Here is a 24,059-nt window from a genome sequence, read left to right as displayed (position 1 = left end):
TGCTCTCCACAGCCTTGCAGACTAAAGGGACAAATTAGAAAGGGTATTACTTCATTGCATGTAACCGTTTGGGCCTGGATGAAATGCTAATTGCATATCAAAAGAGCTCCCAAAACAGAGAGGAAACCCAGAACGGGGGTGTATTTTCATTGGAGATGAAGCGGGACTTTACGATTCACTGACCAGCACACAATTTTAAGGAGCAGGCTTTTGTTCACTCATGCTCCTTTTTGTGTTTTGTGTGGATTTCTAACATTGCCACAGTTCTCTATTCTTTTGTTTCTCCTGCGTTTTGGCATGCCAGCCTCCTCTCCAGCAGAATTCAAACCATCCTATTCAGATTCACTCCTTTTCTTGTCAGCTGTATCACTCCTAAACTCCTAAGGACGCACACAGCACACACATCCTTAGTACAGTAGGTGTGGGAGAGTCCCTCTTTCCGAGATTTGCAGCACTGGAAAACTAAGGGCCAGATGGCAGGGTTGAGGAGGAAGTAAAGGTGATCCATAGATCTTCATTATGACAAGAATTAAATAAAAAACGTTTTAAGTGCTGATTAACAAGTTTGTTCTCACTGATTCAGAAAAAGCCATTCACAAAACAATATGTAAGGGTGAACGCAAAATGTGCTTACCCATTTATTTACATTACAGACGTATATGTGAAACCTGCCATACACAAATCAAACTCAGAGGTATCTTATCCTGCTTTAATTGACATTTCAATCTAAACATGTTTTTTTGCAGTTTAGGGTGTGTATTGTATTTACTAGCAGGTGATCCCAATCTCTTGAGATGTTTTACTCACAAAGCTATAGTCTATAATGACAGGCATAGAGAGAAAGTAGATGAATACATCGTTTTGCAACAATAAACACATCCCACCACATCTCAGCCATGCTTGGATTAACTTCACTCCCCCACTTGAGGAATTCTTCTCCCATGACCAACTACAGTACAATGAGGGAAGTGAGAGATAAACAGAGAAAGACAAGAAAAGAAAGAATGAGGGGCTGGTGTAACGGATGGAGCAGATGGGATGGTGGAGATGTGTGTGTGTAGATGAAATGGCACAGAATGGATCATACACACACACACGGGGGGGGGGGGGACTCAGTGACCAACAGTTTAACGGACACCCCAACTTTCTCTATATCTCCCCAAAAATCCAGGCAAAGGGTAAAATCTGTGTGAATTTATGGGGAACGTGTGTAGGGGTCTACGCATTTAAACAACCAGATCACTGAAAAACAACCAAACATGTTCATTTATCAGCAAAGGCTGTGAAGCAGGATTGTCTGTTGAAATTGATCATCTTAAAAAGAAAATAATCCATGTTTTTAACAGTCCTTAAAAAAGAAAATAATCCATGTTTTTAACAGTCCTTGAAACTTAATTTAGTGGGTGCAGGGTCCAGCCAAACTAAAGTGAACCAGAGGAAAGAACCTTCCTAAATGTTTTTCACGGTTGATGTTTTGATATCTGAGAAAAAGATTTTTCTCTCTGTGCTTCCTGCACACATTTTCCATGCAGTTTGCAAGTTGAGAGGAAACACGGCTACTTCAGTTTAACTGGATTTAAATGCAAGAGGACAGGCGTTATAAAAAAATAACAGAAATAAAATGAATGTTTTACCATTTGTGGTACAGTGTTTCTATTGACAATCAATTCTACTGTTAGTCTTAGTAGAGAAACTGGTCATTCATTATACTCAGCACAGCACGCAATAAAGGCTCTGAGGCCACCAGCTTTTTGAAGGGATTTTCTAAACTCTCACAAGGTCAGAGTTGAAGTTTAATACTCTAATGGAGATTCTGGGCAGATGTGGAAGGGCTCCCCATTGTATCTACACAGCGCAAGATATAACAATAACCGTGTGTGTATGTATGAATGTGTGATTATGAGAGTTGACAGCGAGGTCATGGCCGAGGGTTTGCTGCAATGACCGTACTACAATCGTATCACTGGGAACAACATGCGGTAGGTCAGGCCCACTAAAGAGACCTCAGAATTGTTGGCCATTGCCGAATGCCCACTTTCCTGACTCTCTGTTTCAAGAACAACAACTAAAACATGGTACTGTCTTATGCACATAAGCACGAACGGTCAAATAATTTTAAAAAATGAATTAGTAGCAGCTGCTGTACATCAAATCTTAGCACTAAAACGAATTACTGCCAATTGGTGGTGAAGATTACTTTTATCTTGTGTTGTTAGGGACTTTTTCTTCTGTGACCCTGTAGCACGCCCATGATCTCTTCAGTGTCTTTCCAGGAGTTGAGTTCAATTACACGAATGCCCACATTAGCCAAATAATACAGAATTTGGTTTGATGACTGGTGGAGGAATATCTTAACACCTATGGTTCATACATTCATATACTGAATTGTTCTAAGACATGGTATTACTGGAGGAAAAGGTCATCTGAGAGAGAACTGGAAACCTATGTGCTACATTTTATCCTTTCAAGGTGTGAAAATGAAAACCAGACCATAACTAATAAGCACGCTATAATAGGTAGACCTGCTGGTTTTCTCTTCCCACATGTAAATGCATAACAGTCACTGATGAAAAAAACACAGCTTAACCTTTGGCATTTAGTTTACTTGTAATAAAATAGGCTATAAAATGAAACAGTGTATAATCGTCAGGCTTGGGCTTGACTTTCCATATGATTTATAATGAAGATATGATATAAGACACAGAAAACAACCAAATAACTTGTAACTGGTGCAGATGTGTGTAGAAAGCAATAAGGAACTACTGTAGACCACAAAAAGGATCATAATTAGCAGTAGCTATTTAGATAGAGTAGCTATCAAGCTATGCAAAGTTCTGTTTAAACTTTACAAATGTCCTTCATTCAACAGATATAGACATCCTTTACAACTCTTACCCCCAGCTGTGATCTATGGGGCACAGAGGCGGACACAGCCTGGTGCAGGGTGGTGAAATGTATGTAGAGCTGTGCCCTCATCTACTATTTCCCTCTATCTCCACACACTGAGAATGTGAGCCCTCTTATCCCCAGCAAACATCAATCTCATGCTGTCTGCTATGTGTAACACTTCAGCACCTTTCATCAGTGAACAGTCTCTGTTTATGGCACTGTCCCTTTTTGTACTGTGCAGCCATTAGGGGAGTGAGACAGAAGGGGAGAGAGGCAGGCAGTAAAACAGTTTCCGCCCAGTGAATCACATTCAGTCCCTCACACAGGCGAATGGGGGCTGACCCCTGCCAGGCAATGACATAAACACTGACAAACAAAGGACCTGAGCTCTAAGCATGAGAGGATCTTAGAGGATCCAAATCTACAAAACAGACTCACCCTGAGGTGTAGGCTTGTGATGATCAAAATAGAAATCAAGCTTTTGAGGAAATAAAATTGTGAAAATTTGATGGCAAGTTTTGCTTCTTTGCCAACACAAGCGGAAGAGTGTAATTCTTCAAGTGATTCGACAATTTCACACATTTAAACAAAGACAAAATTCAGAAACAGTTAACAGTGAAGGCTGGTGCTGCGGAAGAGCAGGTGTAAGTGCTGAAAGGATATAGAACCAGCTCCCCCTCCTTCTTCCCCAGTGAGAAAAAGGATTTAACTCTGCTGAGGCTCAACAGAGGAGGCAACAAAAGAGATTTGCAAGGAAAGCTCTGAGATGGCATCATGTCAAATCAATTAGAGATAAGGTGGACATGTTCAATTATTCAAGAACTGAAGACCCCACCCCATCAACTGGTGGAAATTATGGCGCCTGGACATCTGCGTAAAATACGCCGAGATGCAGCAGCACAATGAGGGTTACATCCAGAACTCGTTTATTTAACAGTAGCAGCACATGTGCGTAACACAAAGTGTGCCAAAATTACTTATGGCCCGAGTAAGGCTATAGATTTGTCAACAGAGCCTTTATGAGAGGGTCTCCAACACACCATGTGTGGCAGTTCCCCCTGAACTGTTGTTTTATTTCAGTGGGAGAGAGAAGACCCACACAAAGCGCAGTAATCACACTGGAGATCCTGGATGTAACCATGGAAGCGTTTGTCTCCGTCCTCAATGGGCTACCCAGCCATTCATTTACCGATTTGCGCTGAATCAATATTTAGGCTTTTCAATTTTATGAGCTGCTCCAAGAGGAATTTTTGGCACGGCGCAAAAAGAAATTAGCAGTGGCCAACCACTTTTAATCGTTTTCTTATAGTGTTATACAATATGTCTGCTTGAGCTGTCTGGCATAATTGATGAGGAGTAGCGCTACTCATTTGTTTCCTTTATTCTATGCACTATTAATCTACCACTGGCAAAAGATAGTGAAGTCACCAATCATTACTGACCCACTTAGTGAGTAATAAATCCAAGACGTCGGCATTGTCTGTTACCGTGCGTCACAAAGCCATATCATCGCGTCAAGTCTTTGTATGAAATTAATCCCGCAAAGTTTTGCTGCTGGTCACACAACCTTACAACTAGGGTTACTTACAATGACACACAGAAATGGATTTAAAAGGAGACATGAGACACAATTTCAATTTACCTGACACCTTGCTTGGCCTCTCTGTCCAGGATAAATGACTAGAATATCTTTAGTGCCGAGGATAACATCGATATGCGCTCCCGGGGGGCTTCAGCTCCTCTTCTGCTCAAACCACAGCCGATAACTGCATCGTTTAGTAATGTTTAATAAAATACATGCATACATATATATGCATATGTATATACGTCTTAATCCTTCGGTAGTTTTGGGTTCCCGGTGAACAGCACTGAAGCGCGGAGAAATGAGTAGACACAGAGCGGTTCCTCTGTCTGTTCAACACGTTTTCCTCTCCTCTCTCTCTCTCGCTCTGTGTATACACACACACACACACACACACACACACACAGACGAGACAACACAGACACACAACACACACACACTCAGAGCTCCACATGAGCGCTGCCGCTCCTGTACGCACCACTCGCTGTCCCGACAGGAGGATTAGTTTGCAGCTACTTCAACTCGTCTAATGAGACAAGATGTTTTAATCCCATGTGTTTGTCTCTCATGGTGCACAGTGTGGTGGCGGACAGCTCCACCCTGCGAGTCGTGCAGTCTGTTGTTATTATTCCCAATAAACTTTGCAAACATGTAGGCTGTGACCTCAAATCTGACAAGCATCTTGACTTCCGACACAAATACACGCGGTGCTTTACAAAATGAGCGTGCACTGGGAGTCCCTGTAGCCAGCCATGCTTTCCCGTTTTTGATTTAACAACTGGTTTAAAAAAAGAGTCCTGCGTTAGGAGCAGTTGTAACTTGAATACAATTTACTTGGCTCAGACTTGATACTATTTACCGTATACTTAGACGGGATAAAGTAAATGTAGCTAGCTTTTCTTTATCTGAACGTTAGCTGCTGATTTTACCCCGCTGAGCTTTCCACCTGCAGGCTAGCTTGTATTTTTATATACGAGTCCGTTAGTTTAGGTGAACTAACTAATACGGATATGCGTGTTGGACTAAACAAAAACAACCAGGCACAGATCTTGGATCCACATTCAACCTGCCTGTTGCTAAAAGAGAGCAGCTACTATTAACCTGGTATTTAGCGCCATCTCGCGGTTCACACTCGGCACTTATTGGAATCGTCAGAGATTGCGTCATTACGTAAGTATTCTGTTGACGTGGCGTGAGCGGTAGTTGTTCAACAGTAGCTAGCAGGCAGGTAACGAACGAATGGCAAGGTGAGACCGAAGATAACCCCCTGAAAATATAAATATGGATATTGTTCAGGACAACTGATTGGTCGGTGCTACTTTTTTCAGGTAAAGACAGCTGTTGACCACTCCCTTCAAACATTATCTATCAGTTGTGACCACTGACCGACACAAATCTTACTAGCCATATTACATAGGTGGACGCTAGTTAGCACTAGCGTAACGTTAGCCTGTGGGAACGGTCTTCAGTTTGCTAGTTTGTTTAGCCAGACTGAAACTGCTCTATACACTTCAGTTTTACCAGCACAAGACCAGCCTGTCGGGTAATTGAAGACATTGATTTGGTGGTTTAAACAAGCGTGTTTGTAAAGTTGCGAAGTTAGCCCTATTGGACATCGATATCAGCTGGATTTCTGCAGAGTGAGACAGACTGTTGTGAAGCATCTGTATGTTGTTAACGTTATATGACTAACTGCTTAGTTAGCTAAATAGTAACCTAACGTTAGGTAACTACGTTTTGCCAGCAACACCTCTGTTAATATTTCTGCTTGACGAGGAAGATGGTTGGTGTGTTAACACCTTACATTACTAGCTGCTAATTTAGAAAACATTCCCTGACGCCGGTCAGTAATCGAGACTTTTGTTTAGCGTTAAACGCTAAATAAGTTAGTAACCTAACGCGAATGATGTTTTGCTTCCAGCCGGGTTCGTGTATATTGGGACAATTAGTTTTTTTTAGTATTTGGCTTCTTTACACCGCCACGCCACCAAAATACGGATGGGTGTATAAGAAATGACTCAAACCCCTCAATGGTTAATGTTACATTTTTGTCAGACCCTGTGAATCACAGCTGAAAGGCTTCACTTTGCTCACATATTACGTGTTTCATTTCAAACTCAGTGTGGTGGTGTACAGAGGCCCAATGCCAAAAGGCTTAACATTGTCCCAATATACACGAACTTGACTGTGTGCCGCAGCTGTGATTTAAGAAGCCACATTTACTGACGGCACTACCGCAATGAGAAATTGAGAAATATTGTTACATAACAGAGGAGATTAACATCTAGCGTATCGTTTGTACTGTCTGTACTGGAAGAGGACCCACCTGAGTCTACTTTCACTGTAACGTTAATTTCAATGTCCAGGAGTGCCAGGGAGGTGGACTTGATTTCTTTAATTGTAGTGCAGAACATCATTTGTGTAAGTGAGCTTCTGTTACATCTCCTGTTGCAGGCTCAGCCTTGTCTGCTGGCATAGTCCTGCTTTAATTTACCAGCTGATAACACTAGTGAAACTTTATCATCATATGAAAATATGGCCAGTCTATACAGTTGCAGCAACTTCAGTTCACTTGTGTGCCATGTGTATCACATTTTACAGGATAGCAGTCCTTGTGTTTTTGCTGTGCACCATGTTAAGTGAGCATTTTTGTTGTGACTCACTGAAGTGGCTTATTAGTTTAAGCCACATATCTTTTTCTTCTTTCAAGCCATACATTTTGTTTGCATTCTCTAAAAATATACTGTACAAGTTCAGGATTTGCTACTTGCTCTTCCCAATACAGCGGGGGGAAAAAAAATGTCCAGCAGAAGCCAGCACTATGGGTTCCAGTCAGCCACCATGGTGCAGCCTGTCAATGGTGGTCAGGCCTATCTGTTTGGAAACAATGGCTCAGAGAACGACCTGTCAGAGGAAGATGGGGAGAGCTATGAGCTGCGGCCACGTGGCAGAGAGAGGCTGCGGAGGAGCACTTCCAGAGATAGGATGGATGATATTATCTACCTGCCCAGAGATATCCAGGAGGGTGACACACTGAACAGCATTGCCCTACAGTACCATTGCTCAGTATGTTTGTACTCAGACCTGTGTGTCTCAGTCTTTTTTCTCACACCTATGTTACATGTGTGTACAAACCTGGATAAAAACGTTATACATTTAGGGCAACAGTTATTGGAACTTAAAATAATGCTAATTTTCAATTTTGGCATCAGCTTCAGAAATGTCAGGAAGTATACTTCCTCTTAATATGTTAAATATATATATATATATACATAATATATTAAAGTTAATATATTGGAAAATAACTACAGATTAAAATTAATTCATGCATGAGTATGATTGTCACATGAATTGATAAGACATGATCACGTCAACTGTGATGAAACAACTTAACATGGCATTTGTAATTTTAGAAATTTTAATGCATGTAATCATATAGGCCATTGTTACTTAACTGATGTGTATTTATTTGCATGGATTTATTTTAATTTTACCACATTTTCCATGTTTTCAGCGTGTTAGGTTATTTCCACAAGTCTGCAGAAATTTTGACTTGATTTGAGAATCCAAAGTAACTAAAGAAAAGTTAATTTAACAGCATTTGAGTAATTAACTAAATTCATCCTCCCTCTGTGTGTTTCCTAGGTGGCTGACATTAAGCGTGCCAACAACCTCTTGACAGAGCAGGACTTCTTTGCCTTGCGCTCAGTTAAGATTCCTGTGAGGCGCTTTAGTGTCCTCACTGAGACTCACAGCACTGGACCTCTCAAATCTGCCTCTCCCTCGGGTGCCAGGCACTTGCCTCAGATTTCACCCGTTATTTCCCTTCCTTCTGAGTCCTCCACAGACTCCTCTTCTTCTACCGACAGTGTGGAAGGATTCTTACTGGAGAAGGATAAGGACATTGAGCGACTTGTGAAATCCACAGGCCCATCTCGGAGCAGCCTGAATGAGGTTGTGTCCTCCTTAACAGTGCAGCATCAACAGCCACTGCTAAGAGAAGCAGAATTTAAACCAGCACAGAGAAAAGACCCTTATTATGGGGCAGACTGGGGCATGAGATGGTGGACAGCAGTGGCCATCATGCTGATTGTTGGTATTGTCACACCTGTTTTTTATCTTCTGTACTATGAAGTTCTTATGAAAGCTGATGCTAGCCACCCTAATGGAAAATAGGATGATCTTATTGGAGAAGACTATGCAGGGGCTGGACCTGGACAGTGTGTTGGAGATGTGGGTAATGGAGATCACCAAGGACTCAATAGACAGAGCAGGAGACAGTGAACACAGAGGACATGAGAAAACATAGCAAGGGATTATAGTTCTAACTCAGAGACTTAAAACTGTGTGGATGTTCCCATTTTTTAGTAGTTTTTATTGACTTAGTACTTCAATGCAATGTGAGTGGGAGCATCACTTTTCAAGGGAATAGTGATTTGTTTTTATAGAGTTGAGAGACTAGGAATAAAGTTATGGCGACAATAATTTCTTGTCTGTCAAAGTACATACATGCTTTTCAACAAGGAGTGTTGATGGACTGAAAATGAGGTCATGTTTCAATTATCTGTGCACGTGCATTTTCAGTAAGCTACACAAATTGAGTCCAAGAAGTGAAAAAAGAAACGAAGACCCATCACAACACTAATCCATCTCCATTTCTGATGGATCAGTGGCCACATCATCATGAATCAATTATTCTGTGGATTTGGTTACACATTAGTTTTTTACTCATTTTGGTCCAAATTGATTTTTTTTTTTCCCCATACTGTGGATTTTTCAGTGACATTTCTACAATTATTGTCATTGTGTTTAATGTAGAATTAATTTATTTCAAGACTATTGAGCATTAGTCTTTACTTACACTATCAGTATTGGAGGTTATTAGTTAAATTATATTTATGAATTTTCATGAACATTGCTTGAATTTTTTTCCTTTAGCTTGCTTGGAGAAATTTGCTTTTTTTTTTTTTTTTAAAACTACTTTTAAATTATAAAGAGAGGATAGAGAGCAAAATGGGTAAAGCACAGTATTCCCACAGTCACCCATACTTGTAATTATGTGAAATGTTAGACTGTTGTTTAGCCCTTTTTATTTGATCAATCTGTTCACTTAATATTTTATGACAAAGCGTTATATGTTGTTGACAGTATGTGCCTTTCAACCTGTGGAAATGTGCTACAGGCTGGATAATAAATATAATCTATTTTGAATAAATTATTTCCAAAGTGCATATAGTTTGGCACTTCTTATTTACATAAGTCTGTATGTAAAGCTCAACTTATTACACAAAATGAAGCAAACAAAATCACTGCTAAACAGTATCTCCAACTTATCTACAATATAATTGATACAAATAATTACATGATCTTTTTGCTTGTGTGGTATGGTTGAGTCACACACTCTCAGTATGTTGCTTCACCATCCATATTGTCATCACTGTCAGCAGCAAAATCTTCACCATTGTCAAAATAGCTTTCTATGTAGTCATTTTCCTGCACAGAAACAAAGGAAACGTGGATAGATTATGATAGTAATATAGTAATTTATGTCTGGCAAAGACTTCAGTTGATCTTTTGTAATAAATCTAACCTCTTCAATGTCCTCGTCATCATATTCCTCCTCTTCAATTTCTTCCTCTTCATTCTCATTTTTTCCAGTTTTCTTTTCAGTCTCGTCATCTGATTTTTCAGGGTTCCCATCATCTTTCTTTGCCAGTTCCTTTAATATAGACAGTAAGATTAAATTACTAATGTAAAACAAATGCTAGCTCATAAAGATATAATGTATGTAATTCTTGGTTAAGTGGCAAGAAAAAGTAGGGGAATACTTTTGAATTTTCTGCAGTTATAAATAAATTTCTCTTAATTCATCATCAAATAATCAAAACTTAAATAATTTTAACTAAAAATACATAATTGTAATGTTCTTAGTGTTGATTTAATCTCAATAACTTTAGATATTTGTCAGTTGACATAAGTTGCGTATAAATGGAGATGACAGTTCTAACTAGAAATTGGTGCCCAACATGACTCCAAAGGCAAAATGTAAAAAAAAAAAAAAAAATCTAAAACAAACAAAAAAACTCAGTACTAGCTGAAGCCTTATAAGAATTACAAGAACTGGTTAGCATATGTTGGCCCTGTGATGGACTGGTGACCTGTCCAGGGTGTACCCCTGCCTTCCATCCGAAAGAGAGCTGGGATAGGCTCCAGCAGATCCCCATGACCCTGGCTAAGGAATAAGCAGGTATAGAAAATGGATGGGTGGAGGGTTAACATATGTTCACATCATGGTGCATGGTTGCACCACAAAAAACGAATCACTGCACATCTGCCTAAGAACATCAGAACTATGAATGAGGGGAAACTAATTCCCCAAGATGAGTTGCTGGATCATGTCTGAGTGGGTGTTGCAGTTGGATGATGTAGCAAGACAATAACCCTAAAAGTAGTAAATTTACTACAAAATGAATTGAATAGCACTGTTAAAGAGTAATACTTGCATGCTGTGAAAGATTGTCTTATTAGCACATTGCATTGCTCCAAACTGTGAGCAGATCAGATTTTGAACCAAGTAATTCCAGTCTCTATGCTTTTTCTTGCCACTGTTAAGTAGATGCCCTGAGCTCAATGCTCAGCAGTTGAACACAGAACAAAAGAGAAGCTTACATCCAATTTACTCAGCATATCTTCTGTGTCTTTGCGTGTTTTCTTCGTTTTTGTCTTCATGCCTGTTGGATTTAAGTATTTTGTCTTTATTTTTGTTGTTATACACTGAACTCTCATTACATACATTGGATTTTTAATATACCTGCTTTAGGACGAGGTTTTTTCTTTTGGGGCATCAATTCTTTTGGGAAGAGGTTCCAGTCTAAAAAGCCAAAAACAGTACTCACATCATTTAATATTTTTCCTCAATTTGCTCTGATTCTTAGACCATGTGTTATGGAAGTACCTGGGGTCCATTCGTCATCTTCCATCTGCCTCTGTTTCAGATATTTCTCTGTGTATTTCTCCACGTCTGTTTCATGTAAACAAGAACAGGTTTTGCCTCAATCTTAAACTAGTTCCAGTTTCATTCTTGCGACACATTCTGCAGTCAGAATCACAAGTGTAAACAAAAGCCACTGGGTGCTACTCCTGATTCTTAGCCATAGCAGTAAATCATAGTTTGATATGATGTGACTACAGAATCACATGCCAATCTCAAAGAAAATGCATAAGTGTTACATAGATTGTTACAGTTACCATGTTTTGTTACCTAAATGCATCGGACAACATTTAGGACATTCCAGGAAAATAATAAAATGAATTAAAAAAAAATCTAAATATAATATATATATATATACATATATATATTTAGATATTTAGCTCATTTCTGATCAGGGAAACTCTGAAAGACCATAGAAATCATATTAAAACCAGCATGACAGACAGCAGCTGTAACCAGATATTTCTGTCATACATCAGCCTCTCTCTCCTTTTCCCAGATATGACCCTAATTAAATGTTTCAGTTCCTGAGTGCTGCATTATCTTCCATCACATTAGATGTCGGATTTCTAATGCACTACTCTCCTCACCTGCTTTATTGGACTGAATCTTGATGTTGTGTGGTAACCGCTGCATTGTTCCTCTCAACTCCTGTTTCAAGGCCAGCATGTAGTCTTCATCCTCGCCAGCTCTTAGTGGAACTGGCTTAAAGTCTGTGTTCTGGAGGAGACGATAAGCAAGTGGAAGTGAGACAATAGCAATTCTGTTTCTTTGCCTCTGATCAACAATATGGAACAGGTACAGCAGAAATCCTGAAGAATCTGTAAATTTACTGAAGCATTTTAATTGTTAGCTCCATTTTTCTTTAACAGATTACCCTCTAGTTTCGACAGTTTACAGTAAATTGATGCACAACATAAAATTACATGTACCGGACTGAACCCAAAACCTGAACTGATGGAATTGGTATAAAGATACAGAAATGCAATCTATGCAGCACAGTTTTCTAAAATATACAGTTTTCTGTAAATAAATATCTGCCTCAAAATACTTGAGAATTTATTAAACAGGTGCATCAGTTTGTACATATGTACAGTCTCTGTCAAGCACAAATGAAGAAAGCTAAAATGCTTAACCTGAAAAATAAACCTAACCCTTAATAAAAACACATTGGAAATTCTGTGTTTAAAAAAAAAATACAGACACTCCTGAACTTTGTCCTCTTAGGACCAATCAAGTATTGATATCCAATGGGACAAACTGATTCTCAGGGACACTAGGACTACGACACTTTCTATAAAAGCTAGATTTATGGTGATTGATTAACTGTTAAACTGTTTGGGAGTCAAAAAGACAGCTTAATGGGCCAATGCTTTTTAACAGGTCCAAGTTCTTAACATGGCAAATATTCTTTTGCCCAGTTTATTAATGTATTTATAAAAGTATAAAAACTCATCAGCATCATATTTCATAGACTGTACTTCTGTTTAAAAAGAACCACTGCGTTTGCTTTGTACAAGACAAATTTTCAAACTCCAGGCCAAATGTCATGGACCATTGTGATCTCTCAACAAACAGTGGGTTCATTTTATGCATATGCAGCACTTTGGAGGATTATGGGTGAATGTGTGATGCTGCAGTGAGATCGTGGGATCTCTGCGTGTGTGTGTGTGTGCGGCCGGTACTTACTGGAAACAGCGGGCTGGGCCCCACCCTGGCTTCTGGCATGCTGCCCCTGCCGATGCCCAAAGCCTCAATGTTGAAAGTGAATGCAGCTACTCCACGACCCTTGCCCGCCATGGCTGCAAACCTGACGTGTACCTGAAGCACAGAGTCCACATGTCTCAGTCAACTCCACTGCCAAACACGTGTACACACAACAAATCAGAGCAGCATTCACCGGCTTTAACCTACTATGCTATAGCGTCACGCTGGTCAACACTGGCAAAATACAGCCACATTAACACACTGTGGTAATACTCACTAGGGGGGTATTAGTAAACTGCTGCTAATTTGGAGACATACAACTCTTTGTACTTCAGGCCTATTTAGCGGCATTGAGCCTTTACTGAGTATCCATGTTTTCACTTGTCATTCACGTTCAGCTACCGGGCTTTAATTGTTGTTCGTCAACTATCACAGAGCACAAAACCTGCAGCTAAAACTAGTGAAGATATACACTGCTTCGCTAACACCGGAGGACAAACCAATGGACACAGCACCGTGCGCACACGGCCTGTACCTTTAAGGGTTCCTGGGTGACGTTTCAGAGGGCGTGGTTTAAAATGAACCAATAGCGACGCGCTTTACGCCGTCGTCATACGCTTGTTCGCCCAATGAGCACGCTCGGCTTTGACAAGGGCGTGTCATCATTAGCCTCAATGGAAACATATTACGTCTAGCTGGAGGGCTAGTAGCAAGAAAACACCTGAGTCCACGATACCCACTGCAGCCTGCTTCGGAAGGTACATGAACTGGGATGTCTGCAGCCGACTGGTACGCTCACAAATCGCTCGGAGACGGACTCTTCTGGATCCAGGAGCGGTTCTACCAGTCAGAGAACCGGGCCAATATTTGGCTGCTCCGCGGCACACACCAGGACGTGGTAATAGACACGGGTCTGGGCTTGAGGAGCTTACCTGAATACATCGACTCCAAGGGGCTACTCGGCAAAGATCCGCAGAGAAAGAACCCACTGCTTGCCATCGCCACACACGCCCACTTCGACCACTCGGGTGGTCTGCATCAGTTTCAACAGGTGGGCGTCCACAGCGCCGAGGTCGATGCCCTGGCCAACGGAGACAACTTCGAGACGGTTACCTGGCTCAGTGACAGGGAAATAGCAGAGGCTCCCTGTCCGGGATGGAGGGCAAGGCACTACAAAGTGAAGGCTGTGCAGCCCACGCACATACTACAGGAGGGTAGGTGGGAGAGCCAGATTTTGCAGATATGAATTAATGGCAGTGTAGTAGACCAGTAATCACAACCCATGTCTACGATCTAAATGCATTTACCTTTGGATAATCATCTCGGTCGATACCATTTACGATACTTAGGGGGTGGGCCTGGACGCTAGCTATAGACTGCACATTATGCCGCATAGGGATCCTTCCTAGGAGGATCTGACCTACGGTGGATTTGGCAGCACACCGAAAAGACTTGATAAATGTATACACACACGTACAGAAATAAAACGTGTGGTGTAACGCCCCCTCCCAGTCAGCACCACATGAAAACGTTTCTGAGGCTAATGCTGTAACGTTCAGGTGACGTCGTCCCATCCCAAACCTCCTAATACAGATGCTGACAGGACAAGGAGTTTTCTTCTGTTTCATCATAGATGGTGCAGGAAGTTTATATTACAAAGACTGTGTTTGCTTCGCCAGGGTGGGACTAAGAGGGATAGTGCTTATACTGGTGTACATTTATTTGATATACTTCATTATATATCTTTGTCTTGGATTACTACTCTCAATATCACCATCATTTACAAGTCACACAGAAAAGAAGGTCTGTCTATACAAACCCTATGGCTTTATAATATTTGCCTCAAGTTAAAATCAATGAGGACTCCAAAATTTGTTTTTTAATCTGTTCAGTTTTCATTGTTGAACTCTGTATCATCCCCCACAAGCTAACAGTTCATATTGTAAATACTTAATGTGATATAGCATCTCAAAGCATCCTCTGGCTGCAGGTGTGCATTGCTCATATGGCTTATGTCTTATTACATAACATAAGAGGGGCTCCGTAATGAGTGCAGACAAGCCATTTGCCACCATAAGCAAAAAAGAAAGAAGAAATGCAGAGACTGACAAAACACTTAGAGAAAGCATCCCATTGAGTAGTAATAACCTCACACCATTGATTTTGCCATCACCCACCACGCTGTTAGCAGATACACACCATATCATTCACTAATAGATTCACCTCAAATCCTACAACTTGAGGTTCTTCATTAGTATCAGGAAAGTTGTTGCACAAATCTCGTAACCTCAAAAGATGTCACATTTGGGGTGTGCCGGTGTGGCCGATGGATTTTGGATGAAAACTCTTTAGTGTTCTTTCTGAGTGTAATTACTGCACCATTGGATAAATATGCTGACTTGTTCTGCTGTGTCAGAGCCACTGCTGCAGTGCAGGTGCAGTATGTCTCTATTTGGTGTGTCAGTTTCACCACTCTGTTAACACGGTGTGGACAAAATCAGTGATATGCTGAATGTTCCTGACTCTTCAGATCATGGTGTTATGGGCGTACGTGTGGCAACCACGAAAATAACACTGGCTTAATTACAACAAGCCAAATTATGAGAAACACAATGTTTTAGTCTAATTTAGTTAAACTGTGAATGGAATACATATGCACCTAAATTTACAAATATTGTGTTTGTATAAGTGGTTTCAAAAATATGATACTATCCCTCCTCCTTTCCTGTTTAGGTGATGTTATCAACCTTGGTGACAGACAGATAACAGTGCTCCACATGCCTGGTCACTCTCGCGGCAGCATTTGCCTCCATGACCGTGACAATAAGTTGCTTTTCAGTGGTGATGTGGTGTATGATGGTGCCATGATTGACTGGCTGCCCTACAGCCATGTCAGTGACTACATCAGCAGTTGTGAGCGTCTGGTGGGGTTGGTGGACAGCGAACAGGTAACACTAAAACAAAGCAGAATGTGGCCTCATTATTTCATCTCATATTTCCACTATCTTGGGTTAAGATTAATTGAGCTTTTCTGTCCAACATTTCTAATCACGTTGTCCAAAACTGTTTGATAATGTCTTGTAAAAATGCTTTTGATAGATGTGTTTATTATATTATACCTTACAGGTATATAGGAGCTTTAATTACTGTCCAAACTAATGGGATTTTATCTAGAAACTGTGTGTTTTGAATGAAAAGGATAAAGCATTTCCATGTACATGAAAAGATTTACCAGAAATCATTTTTCTGCTGTATATAACATTCATGCTCTGAAATTAGGAACTCTTAGGTATGTGTTGAGAATCATTTTAAAGTGCCTAACAAATGATAAATTCATTGAACAGGTTGACCAAGTTCTCCCAGGACACTACAACACATTTGGTGCAAAGCGGCTACATCGGATTGCATCCACGTATATTAGCAGAGCTGGAACCTGTCCTGCAAAGTTCTCCACGTTTGCCTGGAGTACTTTGGCTCGGGTGGCACTGCGGGTGTCCAACCCACAGAGTGTCTGTTAAGGAGAATGCTTCATGGAGCTGAAGGCAGCACAAGTGCTCATAGAGAAAGATGTTTAAATGTGGACGAGAGTGAAGAGGGAAGACAGTTTATTAGTCACTTAATGTAACATTGTTCATTTACTTATGTAATCTAACAAAAATCATATAATTGCCAAACCTTCTGTAAAATGCCCCTTTTGGGTTACATAAGTCAATAATCAGCATTATATGAAGCATACAATATATTTATTAGTGTGTTTTTGTTATATATTGATCAATATGTATATGTTGATGTGAATATTATTAGATGTATGGTTTTTATACTTTAAGCAGATGTGAAGTTACAATAGCACAACAATGGTACAGCTTTGCACTACAAACAGAAAGCAAGGAGCTTTGGGTTCTCCTGAGAAAGTCATTACAGCCATAGTATTTCTCTATGCATATTATAATGCTCAGTGAAGACTCAAATGTTGACTACCTCCTATGTTTGTAAGAGTGCTTTGTACTATTGACTAATATACAGCTTTGCGATCAAAACACTGACAATAAAGCCTCTGTTATACCTGCCTTTCCTGATGCTTCAACAACAGAGAGCTCTGCGGCTTCTATGATGATTTCCATATTCAGTCGTTCATAGAAGGTATCTCTCCTTTGGGATTTGTTGCTGTAAGGAGAAAGAGAAGCAGAACAGAAAGTGTACTATTTCCATACATTTCTGAAAATGTAAGAGTCACAGTAACAAATTTTGACTGTTGAATATTTTTAAATGATTTGGACTTAGAAGTTCTTACCGCTGACAGATTCAAATGCAACAAAAATAACACGCTCAAACATTTGCATTGGATCATATTTCCTGTAGACAAGACAGATACAGTAAACACAGTTGTGAATTGATATAACATTTATTTATAATTATTATATTATTTAAACATGAGATTTCTCATTTTATTTTTACCTGCTAGGACAGCATACATGCAGAACACAAAGCCTGCTAAGGTTATGACATTCAATGTTATCTTTTCCTAATAGTTAAAAGATCTACACATCAGCTGTTAACACATTATAATATTAAGGTATCAATATAGCTGCATTTATAACAAAATCAATAATGTAACAAAAAGAGAGGAGGTTTATTTGTTAACTTATAAAAATTCATTTACAGTAATAAATGCTGTTTTTCAAGCATCTGACAGTTTTAAATCTTAGTAAAACTGGCTGCCCAGGTTCTGAGCCCCAAACGGGAAACTATTACCAAAGTCCACAGTAAACGACAGAGGCAGAGGAGGCTTTACTGCATTGACAGAGACACTGACTCTCCTACATGACTTGATTTTGATTTTGTGATGAGAAGTAACTAATGTCCTAACAACAAACCATTTCATTTTTTGCTCTTACTATTGTCACCTAGTGGTAGATTAGAGATTTATGTAAGCACTTTATTTCATAAGAATTTTTCAAAAGTATAGCCACCATGAAGTAATTTTGAAAATGTCTTTCTGTGTTTCATAAGGATAGATCAATGGATATTTCACATTTTATTGGACTTTTCAGAAGCAGGAATCGCTATTGAATCAAATCCTACAATACTGCAGTACTGTAGCAGAATTAAAAGTATGGCTTGGGTTTTTAAGAATGATTAGACTTTGGTTAATTTCATATTCTTTTGTTTCTATGTATGTAGGATCTATTACCCAGTACTGACAACAGCCTGTCAACAGTGTGCAGATAAATGTGTAAAAATAAGACCAGAGCATAGATTTTTACCCTGAAGAGATCACAGTAATTACCAGTACAGTAAGTATGAGCACTTTCATCAGATTCATTGTTGAAATAATCTCAAGTAGTTCAAAATCAGATCATGCAAAAACATAAAATGGTGCATAGTAATTTTAGGAGAACCTCAAAAATCATCAGATTTGTGAATAATTAGTTAAGTACACAGAAGTAAATATCACAGTACAGTCAACAAACAACACTTCCTCCACACTTACGTCTATACCATTTGCAAACTCTTGACTGATTATACCTTATGTTCAATCTTGCCACATGCTCACTAGCTTTCATAGCAACACTGCAAACCTTTATTTTTAAACTACAGACAGGAAACGTCCAGTCAAAATACTGATAGTGCATTAGTAGAAATGACCTTTGAACGATGTTTTAGTGGCCAGGATGGCTGATACAGAGGGCAAGACAAAACCATTTCCAGTTTCAGAGTTAGATTCCAAAGGCAGAGAGTAGGCCTAATCTGGTGTGTTTATTAGCTCTAAGCATCACTTTCTCCCAAGCAGCATGTCCATAATTTCTCAAAGCAAGCAGAGTACCTCCCATTTCATTTTGGACCATCTTTAAAATTTTGGTAACCCAGCAAAGTGCAGAATTACCTGCAGTGATTGTCACCTGTCTTTTGGGTTAGAAGACATTCCAGTGTACCCCAGGTTGGTCTTCCATGATCCATCCTCCAGCAGGAGGCAGGCTAGAGGCAGCTTCTCTCCCTCAGGGCTGTGCATGTGGCCTGAGGTCAGCTCACGTCTTAAGCCAGTTAAACCAGGGTTTAATGAGCAGTGTTGCCTTTAGGCCTGAATAAATGTCTGCCAGGAAATTAATTCACACCTGACTTTGAAGCCAATTGCGGGGATCAAGTTTGGCCCTGAGGTTCCTGAGGCTGCGTCGAGCCGGGGAGGGCCTAGAGAAGGGGGTTCCCTCGGATGACTCTGGGCTGTGACTGCCCTCACTGTTGCTGGAGCTGTTGCTGGAGGTGGAGCTGGAGCAGGACAGTGTGGTCTGTGTACTGCGCTGTGACCGAGGTGAACGAGAGGAGATGGGGAGAGGGGCGTGCAGCGAGGAGGGAGGCGAGCAGGAGCATTGGATGGTCCCTCCTCCCCCGTACCCCCTCCCTCGCAGGGTGCTGAGTTTAGCGTCCAGCGATAGAGTGCGTGGTCTGAAACGGGAGGGGGAAGATGACAAGACAGAGAAGTTTGAAGAAGGTTCAGGCCAGCCATGGTGGTGAGAGCAGGGGCTGGTACTGCAGTGGCTGTCGCTGTCTGATGTTAGGCTTGCATCTGAGGACAGCAGACCCAGCTGTTTGCAGCGGTGAGGGCTCACAGGGCTCTGGGGGATACGATGAGGGGTGCAGGGGCTGTGCCCAGATAGGTGAGAAGTACAGGGACGAGGGTGGCCAGCGCTTTTGGGGTTGTTCTCCTCAAACAAAGACATCCAGGTGGGAGAGGTGCCCAGCTGGTTGCGGAGCTCCAGCTCCTGCATCCTCCGAGCCAGGATATCTGACACAGTGCTGCTAAGGTCGTCAGATGACTCAATAACTGCAGGAGAGATGCAGCAAAACTCTGTTAATGTTGCTGTAAAATATGCTTGAGACTGGTTTTTCAAAGGATTTTAATCTGACAAGTTGAAATTATTGCTTTGCATTAAATCTGAAATTTAGATCACTTAGAACAAGGAGTGGTGTCCTTTCCACTGGGAATATGAATTTTTGTAACCATGCCCTACCATGTATTATGTTAAAATGTATTTTCACACTTCAAACTATCATGAAATGTTGTATCCTTGAGTTTTCAAGTTGGAACTGTCATTACTTGGTTAGATGATTTGTTACTTTTGAATTTTTCTCTAATCTAGTCATGCATCATGCACTTGAGCAAAATAACATACAAGTAACATATAAACTATTCCTTGGCCTTCATCATAGACAACAAGACATTTAAACACTTTCAGTCTGTGGTAATGTTTGAAAAATCTATTCAGTTGAAGCTGATCCTGAATTTGAAACAAATCCTGGATTACATGTTAACTAATTTCCCTTTTGGGACTGCAACGTTTACAACATCATCATTTGTATGGAGCCCTACTCCTGTTACTTCACCTGTCGTTGTAATAGGATGAGAGCAGAGCACGAATCTCAGCAGACACAGCATTATCCTGCAGCAGAAGACCCTCACAGGAGGGTGTGGCAAGAGGGGCTGCCAGGGGCCAGGGTTAGGAAAACCGAGAGGGAGGTTAGCGATAGAGGGGGTGGAGTGGAAGGGAGGTGTGCAACAGATGGAGATCAGTTTTTATGTGTTTTGATGGTCACGTCAGAAATCGTTATAGAATATATTAAGGCACAAGGAAGTAAAAAAGGGAGAAAAAACACAAAACCAATGATCGATGGAATCAGGACACAAGGAAAATTGAAAAGGACAAAGAGAAACAGAGAAACAGAAGACAGAGTGAGTCAGCATGTCAAAGATAAGACCCCTTCTATACATACTACAAAGAAGTAAAGCAGAGTGTGAGTTTGAGATATCAGAGAGGAAAATGTAATTGCGACAGTATTTTTCATGCACATGGACCCAAGAAATTAAAACTACACGCAGCTACATGCAGTGTGGGCACAGTGCTTTCTTTCCCTGTCTTTCCTTTTGTGTTTCCCATGAAGCTAAAAAGGATCAAAAATGCTTTTTGACTCGTGTGAAGTCTTACCCATTTCATGGTACAGGGAGCCCTGTTTTGGAGTGACAGGAGCTGGTTTCCTTGGTGATGGCAGTTCAATTTTCATTAAGTCATCACAGCACTGTTTCCACTGACCTGTGCAGTGGAGACAAACCATCACCTTCAACAAACCAAGCAGCTGATGATAAATGCTGCAGAGAGTGCTGTGAGCAGCCATATGTGAGTGACAGTATGTAGTGGGTGCATATCAGACACACACATGCTCTGTGTTATAGCACATGAAATACTGACTCATATCATAGAAATGTTGCCAAAAGGCCTCCATCCATCGATGTGTGTCCTCGCGGCTCTCTGTAGTCAGAGTGTGTGTGACCTCCTCCCCTCCGTACTGGTTACTGATACAGATATTCTGAACTTTACTGTGAGGGTCTTTTTCTGATGCACGTATTCTGGTCTCCTGAAAGGAGAAAGGAGTGACAAAGAATACAATCATCTGCCAAAATGGCTACAATCAGGAATGAATGCCAATACTCCAGAATAAACAAAATTATATGCTGCAACAAGTGATTATTATGGCAATTGTAATTGTAAGGCCCCACTGAAAATAAGCCTTTACTAATAAAGCCACTAATTAGTCCTCTTCCAAACCATTTCCCTTCAGCAATTATCCAACAAAAGGTGCAGACTCCCAATTCCCACCTCCTTTTTCTGCTCCAAATGGTTCTAAGCCTGATTATGGCCACTAGATGGCAGTGTTGTTCCATTCATCACACTACGCTCCCAGTCTCTCTCCCTCTTCAGGAGAGCCAGACAGCTGTCTAACAAAGGATTATACAGATCTGATCTGATTTGACTGACTTGGTGCTCAGAGGCAACAAAGGACTGAATGAGTCACTATGGAAAGAATGAGAAGGCCCGATGCCATCAATTCTCAGACACAGACACAGGAAATAAAATGATTGAGAACCTGACTGGCCAACTGACCGTTCTCACTTTGGTGCCTGGAAAAATGATGGGAAGAGAGAAACATGATTCCTGATTGGATGAATATGACCGCTGTCTCTACTGTGTGTGCACACAAAGATTTAAGACAATACTGAACAGATTAAATTTTGTTCAGACATGCATGCTTATTTCTAGCTTTGCGTAACATTTACTCAGCTCTGCCAACAACCTGAGCAAGTGAACTACAGGTTTCTTTCTACTCGTGGCTTCTGAGAAGCCGACTGGGGCAACTCAGGGCTATGTGCACTGCTCGGGAGCGCCTTAATAGTAGATCTGATTTCTTATTCACTTTGTCGGTTCTTATTTGAGCTGTTGGCTCAAATTTCAAACTGGCAGCTATCCACAAGCCCAGTTACTTACTAGGCTGCCTATGCCTTAGGTGTTCCCAAAATATCTTTTTCTGCAAAGGTAGATCGCTCTTTGGAGACCGTTTTTGCTGACCTTGTTGATAGCAATGGTGAATGCCGGATCAACACTAGCCTCCACATCTTCTTCCCGGTGGTAGCAGAAAAGGCTTGTTCCTTTCAGAACTGCATGCACTTTTGTCCAACTCTGAGGGTCACCTCCACACTGCTGAGAGGTAGAGAGAAAAAAAAAAAAAAACAATAAGTGAATGGTGAAATTCAGGAAATGAAAAAGAAAAGAAGATGACATCATAAGACAGAGAGCAGGAAAGCAGAAGAAAAGAAAATCAAGACAAAAAAAAAAATCAAGTATGGAAACCTTGAGAGGAATGAGCATCAGTGCTGCACACACACACCTGCCAGCTTACCTTAACTTTTAAACATCCACTCATCATCTGTTGGGTCATACAGTGAGGCTGAGCTGCAAGGCGGCAACACATACTGCCATAGAGAGGCAGCCAGTAGGAGCACTCTTCTGCAGGGAGATGGATGGGCAAAAAACAATGACATTCAAAATTCAACACAGGCACACTCTCCTCCCCCCACCTCCACCCTTAATAAACAAAACAGGACACATGGGTGTAAAAGACTGGCAGCTGCAGGGAGTGTCATGAAGGGCTGCAATGAAACTTTACAGCAGAATGAAGAGCCAATGAATAAAATACTTGGGGCCTGTCTGTCTGAGGGTCTGGGCCCTTGTTAGCCCACATCATTACAGCTTTACACAGCAGTCACCTCGCTGGCAAAGTCTTTTATTAGTGTGACCTTGACAATGGCTGTGTGTCAGAGAACATGGGAGGATGGAGTTGCAGAGGAGAGGAGGAGGTGGATGAGAAAAGACACAGTACCCTGGTTTAAAAGGAAATTATTAGAAGGCAAGTAGGAGAAGTGAGACAGTGATGAGTGAGAGAAAGACACAAATCAGACAGATGGCTGATTTGGAAAAGGGAAAGATGGCGAGGAGACAGATTGATGGAGGCTGCCACTCACCGTTGCCTGAGATGGTGAGGTCGTGTGTGCGAAAGCTGTCCTGGACGTGTGACAGTGACAGGGTGGTATGAGCTAAGAGGTGGTACTTAGGGCCCCTGTCAACACACCAGAGAGGGCAGAAAAATATACTCAATGTTTAATATTCCCACCTGTGTTCTCATAATATCTGATATTTCTCTCTATATTCTCTGTTTTTTAAAGCTGTCTGATATAAATTGAAAACAATTTCAAACCAAATCTTACGGCACAGAGGGAATTGGCAGCAGGAGAGGAGATGCCCCTCCGTTGCTGACAGGACTACATGGTCCAGGCTCCATGGCTGCCCGGAGCTTCTTTCCAGCTGATCGGCCAAGGGAAGAGCTTAGTTTACTGGCTAGTTTCCTTGGTGTGCTCCCTGCTGAGTAGTCATCCTCTGAGCAGCAACTGTACAGCTCAACACGCAGCTCAAAACCTGGACTGGCTTCATTACTGCAAATGGATACACACACACATGAACACAATAAACTCTATCAGTCTCTCTTTTCGTGTTATAGTCTGCACAT

The 24,059-nt window shown here is 41.0% G+C and overlaps 4 protein-coding genes across 13 annotated transcripts in view; 2 read left to right on the top strand and 2 right to left on the bottom strand.

Moving 5' to 3' along the window:
* Nucleotides 1-5,663: 5,663 nt before the first annotated feature.
* lysmd3 (LysM, putative peptidoglycan-binding, domain containing 3) lies at nucleotides 5,664-9,700 on the top strand. The gene is made up of 3 exons (XM_026321165.1): nucleotides 5,664-5,799; nucleotides 7,257-7,537; nucleotides 8,117-9,700. The coding sequence occupies exons 2-3, from the start codon at nucleotides 7,271-7,273 to the stop codon at nucleotides 8,645-8,647; spliced, it is 798 nt and encodes a 265-aa protein (XP_026176950.1). The 5' UTR covers nucleotides 5,664-5,799; nucleotides 7,257-7,270; the 3' UTR covers nucleotides 8,648-9,700.
* polr3g (polymerase (RNA) III (DNA directed) polypeptide G) lies at nucleotides 9,658-14,210 on the bottom strand. 4 transcript variants are annotated; one of them, XM_026321169.2, is made up of 8 exons: nucleotides 14,102-14,210; nucleotides 13,152-13,283; nucleotides 12,053-12,182; nucleotides 11,427-11,492; nucleotides 11,283-11,342; nucleotides 11,141-11,202; nucleotides 10,062-10,190; nucleotides 9,658-9,964 (listed from the first exon to the last, which is right to left on the bottom strand). In XM_026321169.2, exons 2-8 carry the CDS (start codon nucleotides 13,260-13,262, stop codon nucleotides 9,875-9,877), a joined length of 648 nt encoding a protein of 215 aa, XP_026176954.1. In that variant the 5' UTR covers nucleotides 13,263-13,283; nucleotides 14,102-14,210; the 3' UTR covers nucleotides 9,658-9,874. The 4 variants fall into 4 exon arrangements, with proteins under 4 accessions (XP_026176954.1, XP_026176953.1, XP_026176952.1 ...); XM_026321168.1 differs by lacking the exon at nucleotides 14,102-14,210 and adding an exon at nucleotides 13,377-13,659; XM_026321167.1 differs by lacking the exon at nucleotides 14,102-14,210 and adding an exon at nucleotides 13,447-13,659.
* mblac2 (metallo-beta-lactamase domain containing 2) lies at nucleotides 13,834-17,038 on the top strand. Its single transcript, XM_026321164.2, has 3 exons — nucleotides 13,834-14,383; nucleotides 15,903-16,117; nucleotides 16,514-17,038. The coding sequence occupies exons 1-3, from the start codon at nucleotides 13,942-13,944 to the stop codon at nucleotides 16,685-16,687; spliced, it is 831 nt and encodes a 276-aa protein (XP_026176949.1). The 5' UTR covers nucleotides 13,834-13,941; the 3' UTR covers nucleotides 16,688-17,038.
* Nucleotides 17,039-17,071: 33 nt separating this feature from the next.
* rtkna (rhotekin a) overlaps nucleotides 17,072-24,059 on the bottom strand; it is a 54,083-nt gene continuing 47,095 nt past the window's right edge. For 6 of the 7 annotated variants that reach the window (XM_026321156.2, XM_026321157.2, XM_026321158.2 and 3 more), the window contains 8 exons: nucleotides 23,761-23,985; nucleotides 23,518-23,612; nucleotides 22,896-23,002; nucleotides 22,565-22,696; nucleotides 21,410-21,575; nucleotides 21,149-21,253; nucleotides 17,461-19,989; nucleotides 17,072-17,333 (listed from right to left, as the gene is read on the bottom strand). In XM_026321156.2, the coding sequence (XP_026176941.1) occupies nucleotides 19,277-19,989; nucleotides 21,149-21,253; nucleotides 21,410-21,575; nucleotides 22,565-22,696; nucleotides 22,896-23,002; nucleotides 23,518-23,612; nucleotides 23,761-23,985 (1,543 nt within the window). In that variant the 3' untranslated portion in view covers nucleotides 17,072-17,333; nucleotides 17,461-19,276. Of the gene's footprint in view, nucleotides 17,334-17,460; nucleotides 19,990-20,549; nucleotides 20,647-21,148; nucleotides 21,254-21,409; nucleotides 21,576-22,564; nucleotides 22,697-22,895; nucleotides 23,003-23,517; nucleotides 23,613-23,760; nucleotides 23,986-24,059 lie in introns of those variants that run through there. The other variant, XM_026321163.2, reaches the window with a different exon arrangement.

This window comes from Mastacembelus armatus, chromosome 9 (genome assembly GCF_900324485.2).
Source record: "Mastacembelus armatus chromosome 9, fMasArm1.2, whole genome shotgun sequence".
Taxonomy (NCBI): domain Eukaryota; kingdom Metazoa; phylum Chordata; class Actinopteri; order Synbranchiformes; family Mastacembelidae; genus Mastacembelus; species Mastacembelus armatus.
The sequence above is the reverse complement of the archived record's forward strand: the minus strand, read 5'-3'. Positions and strand labels throughout refer to the sequence as shown.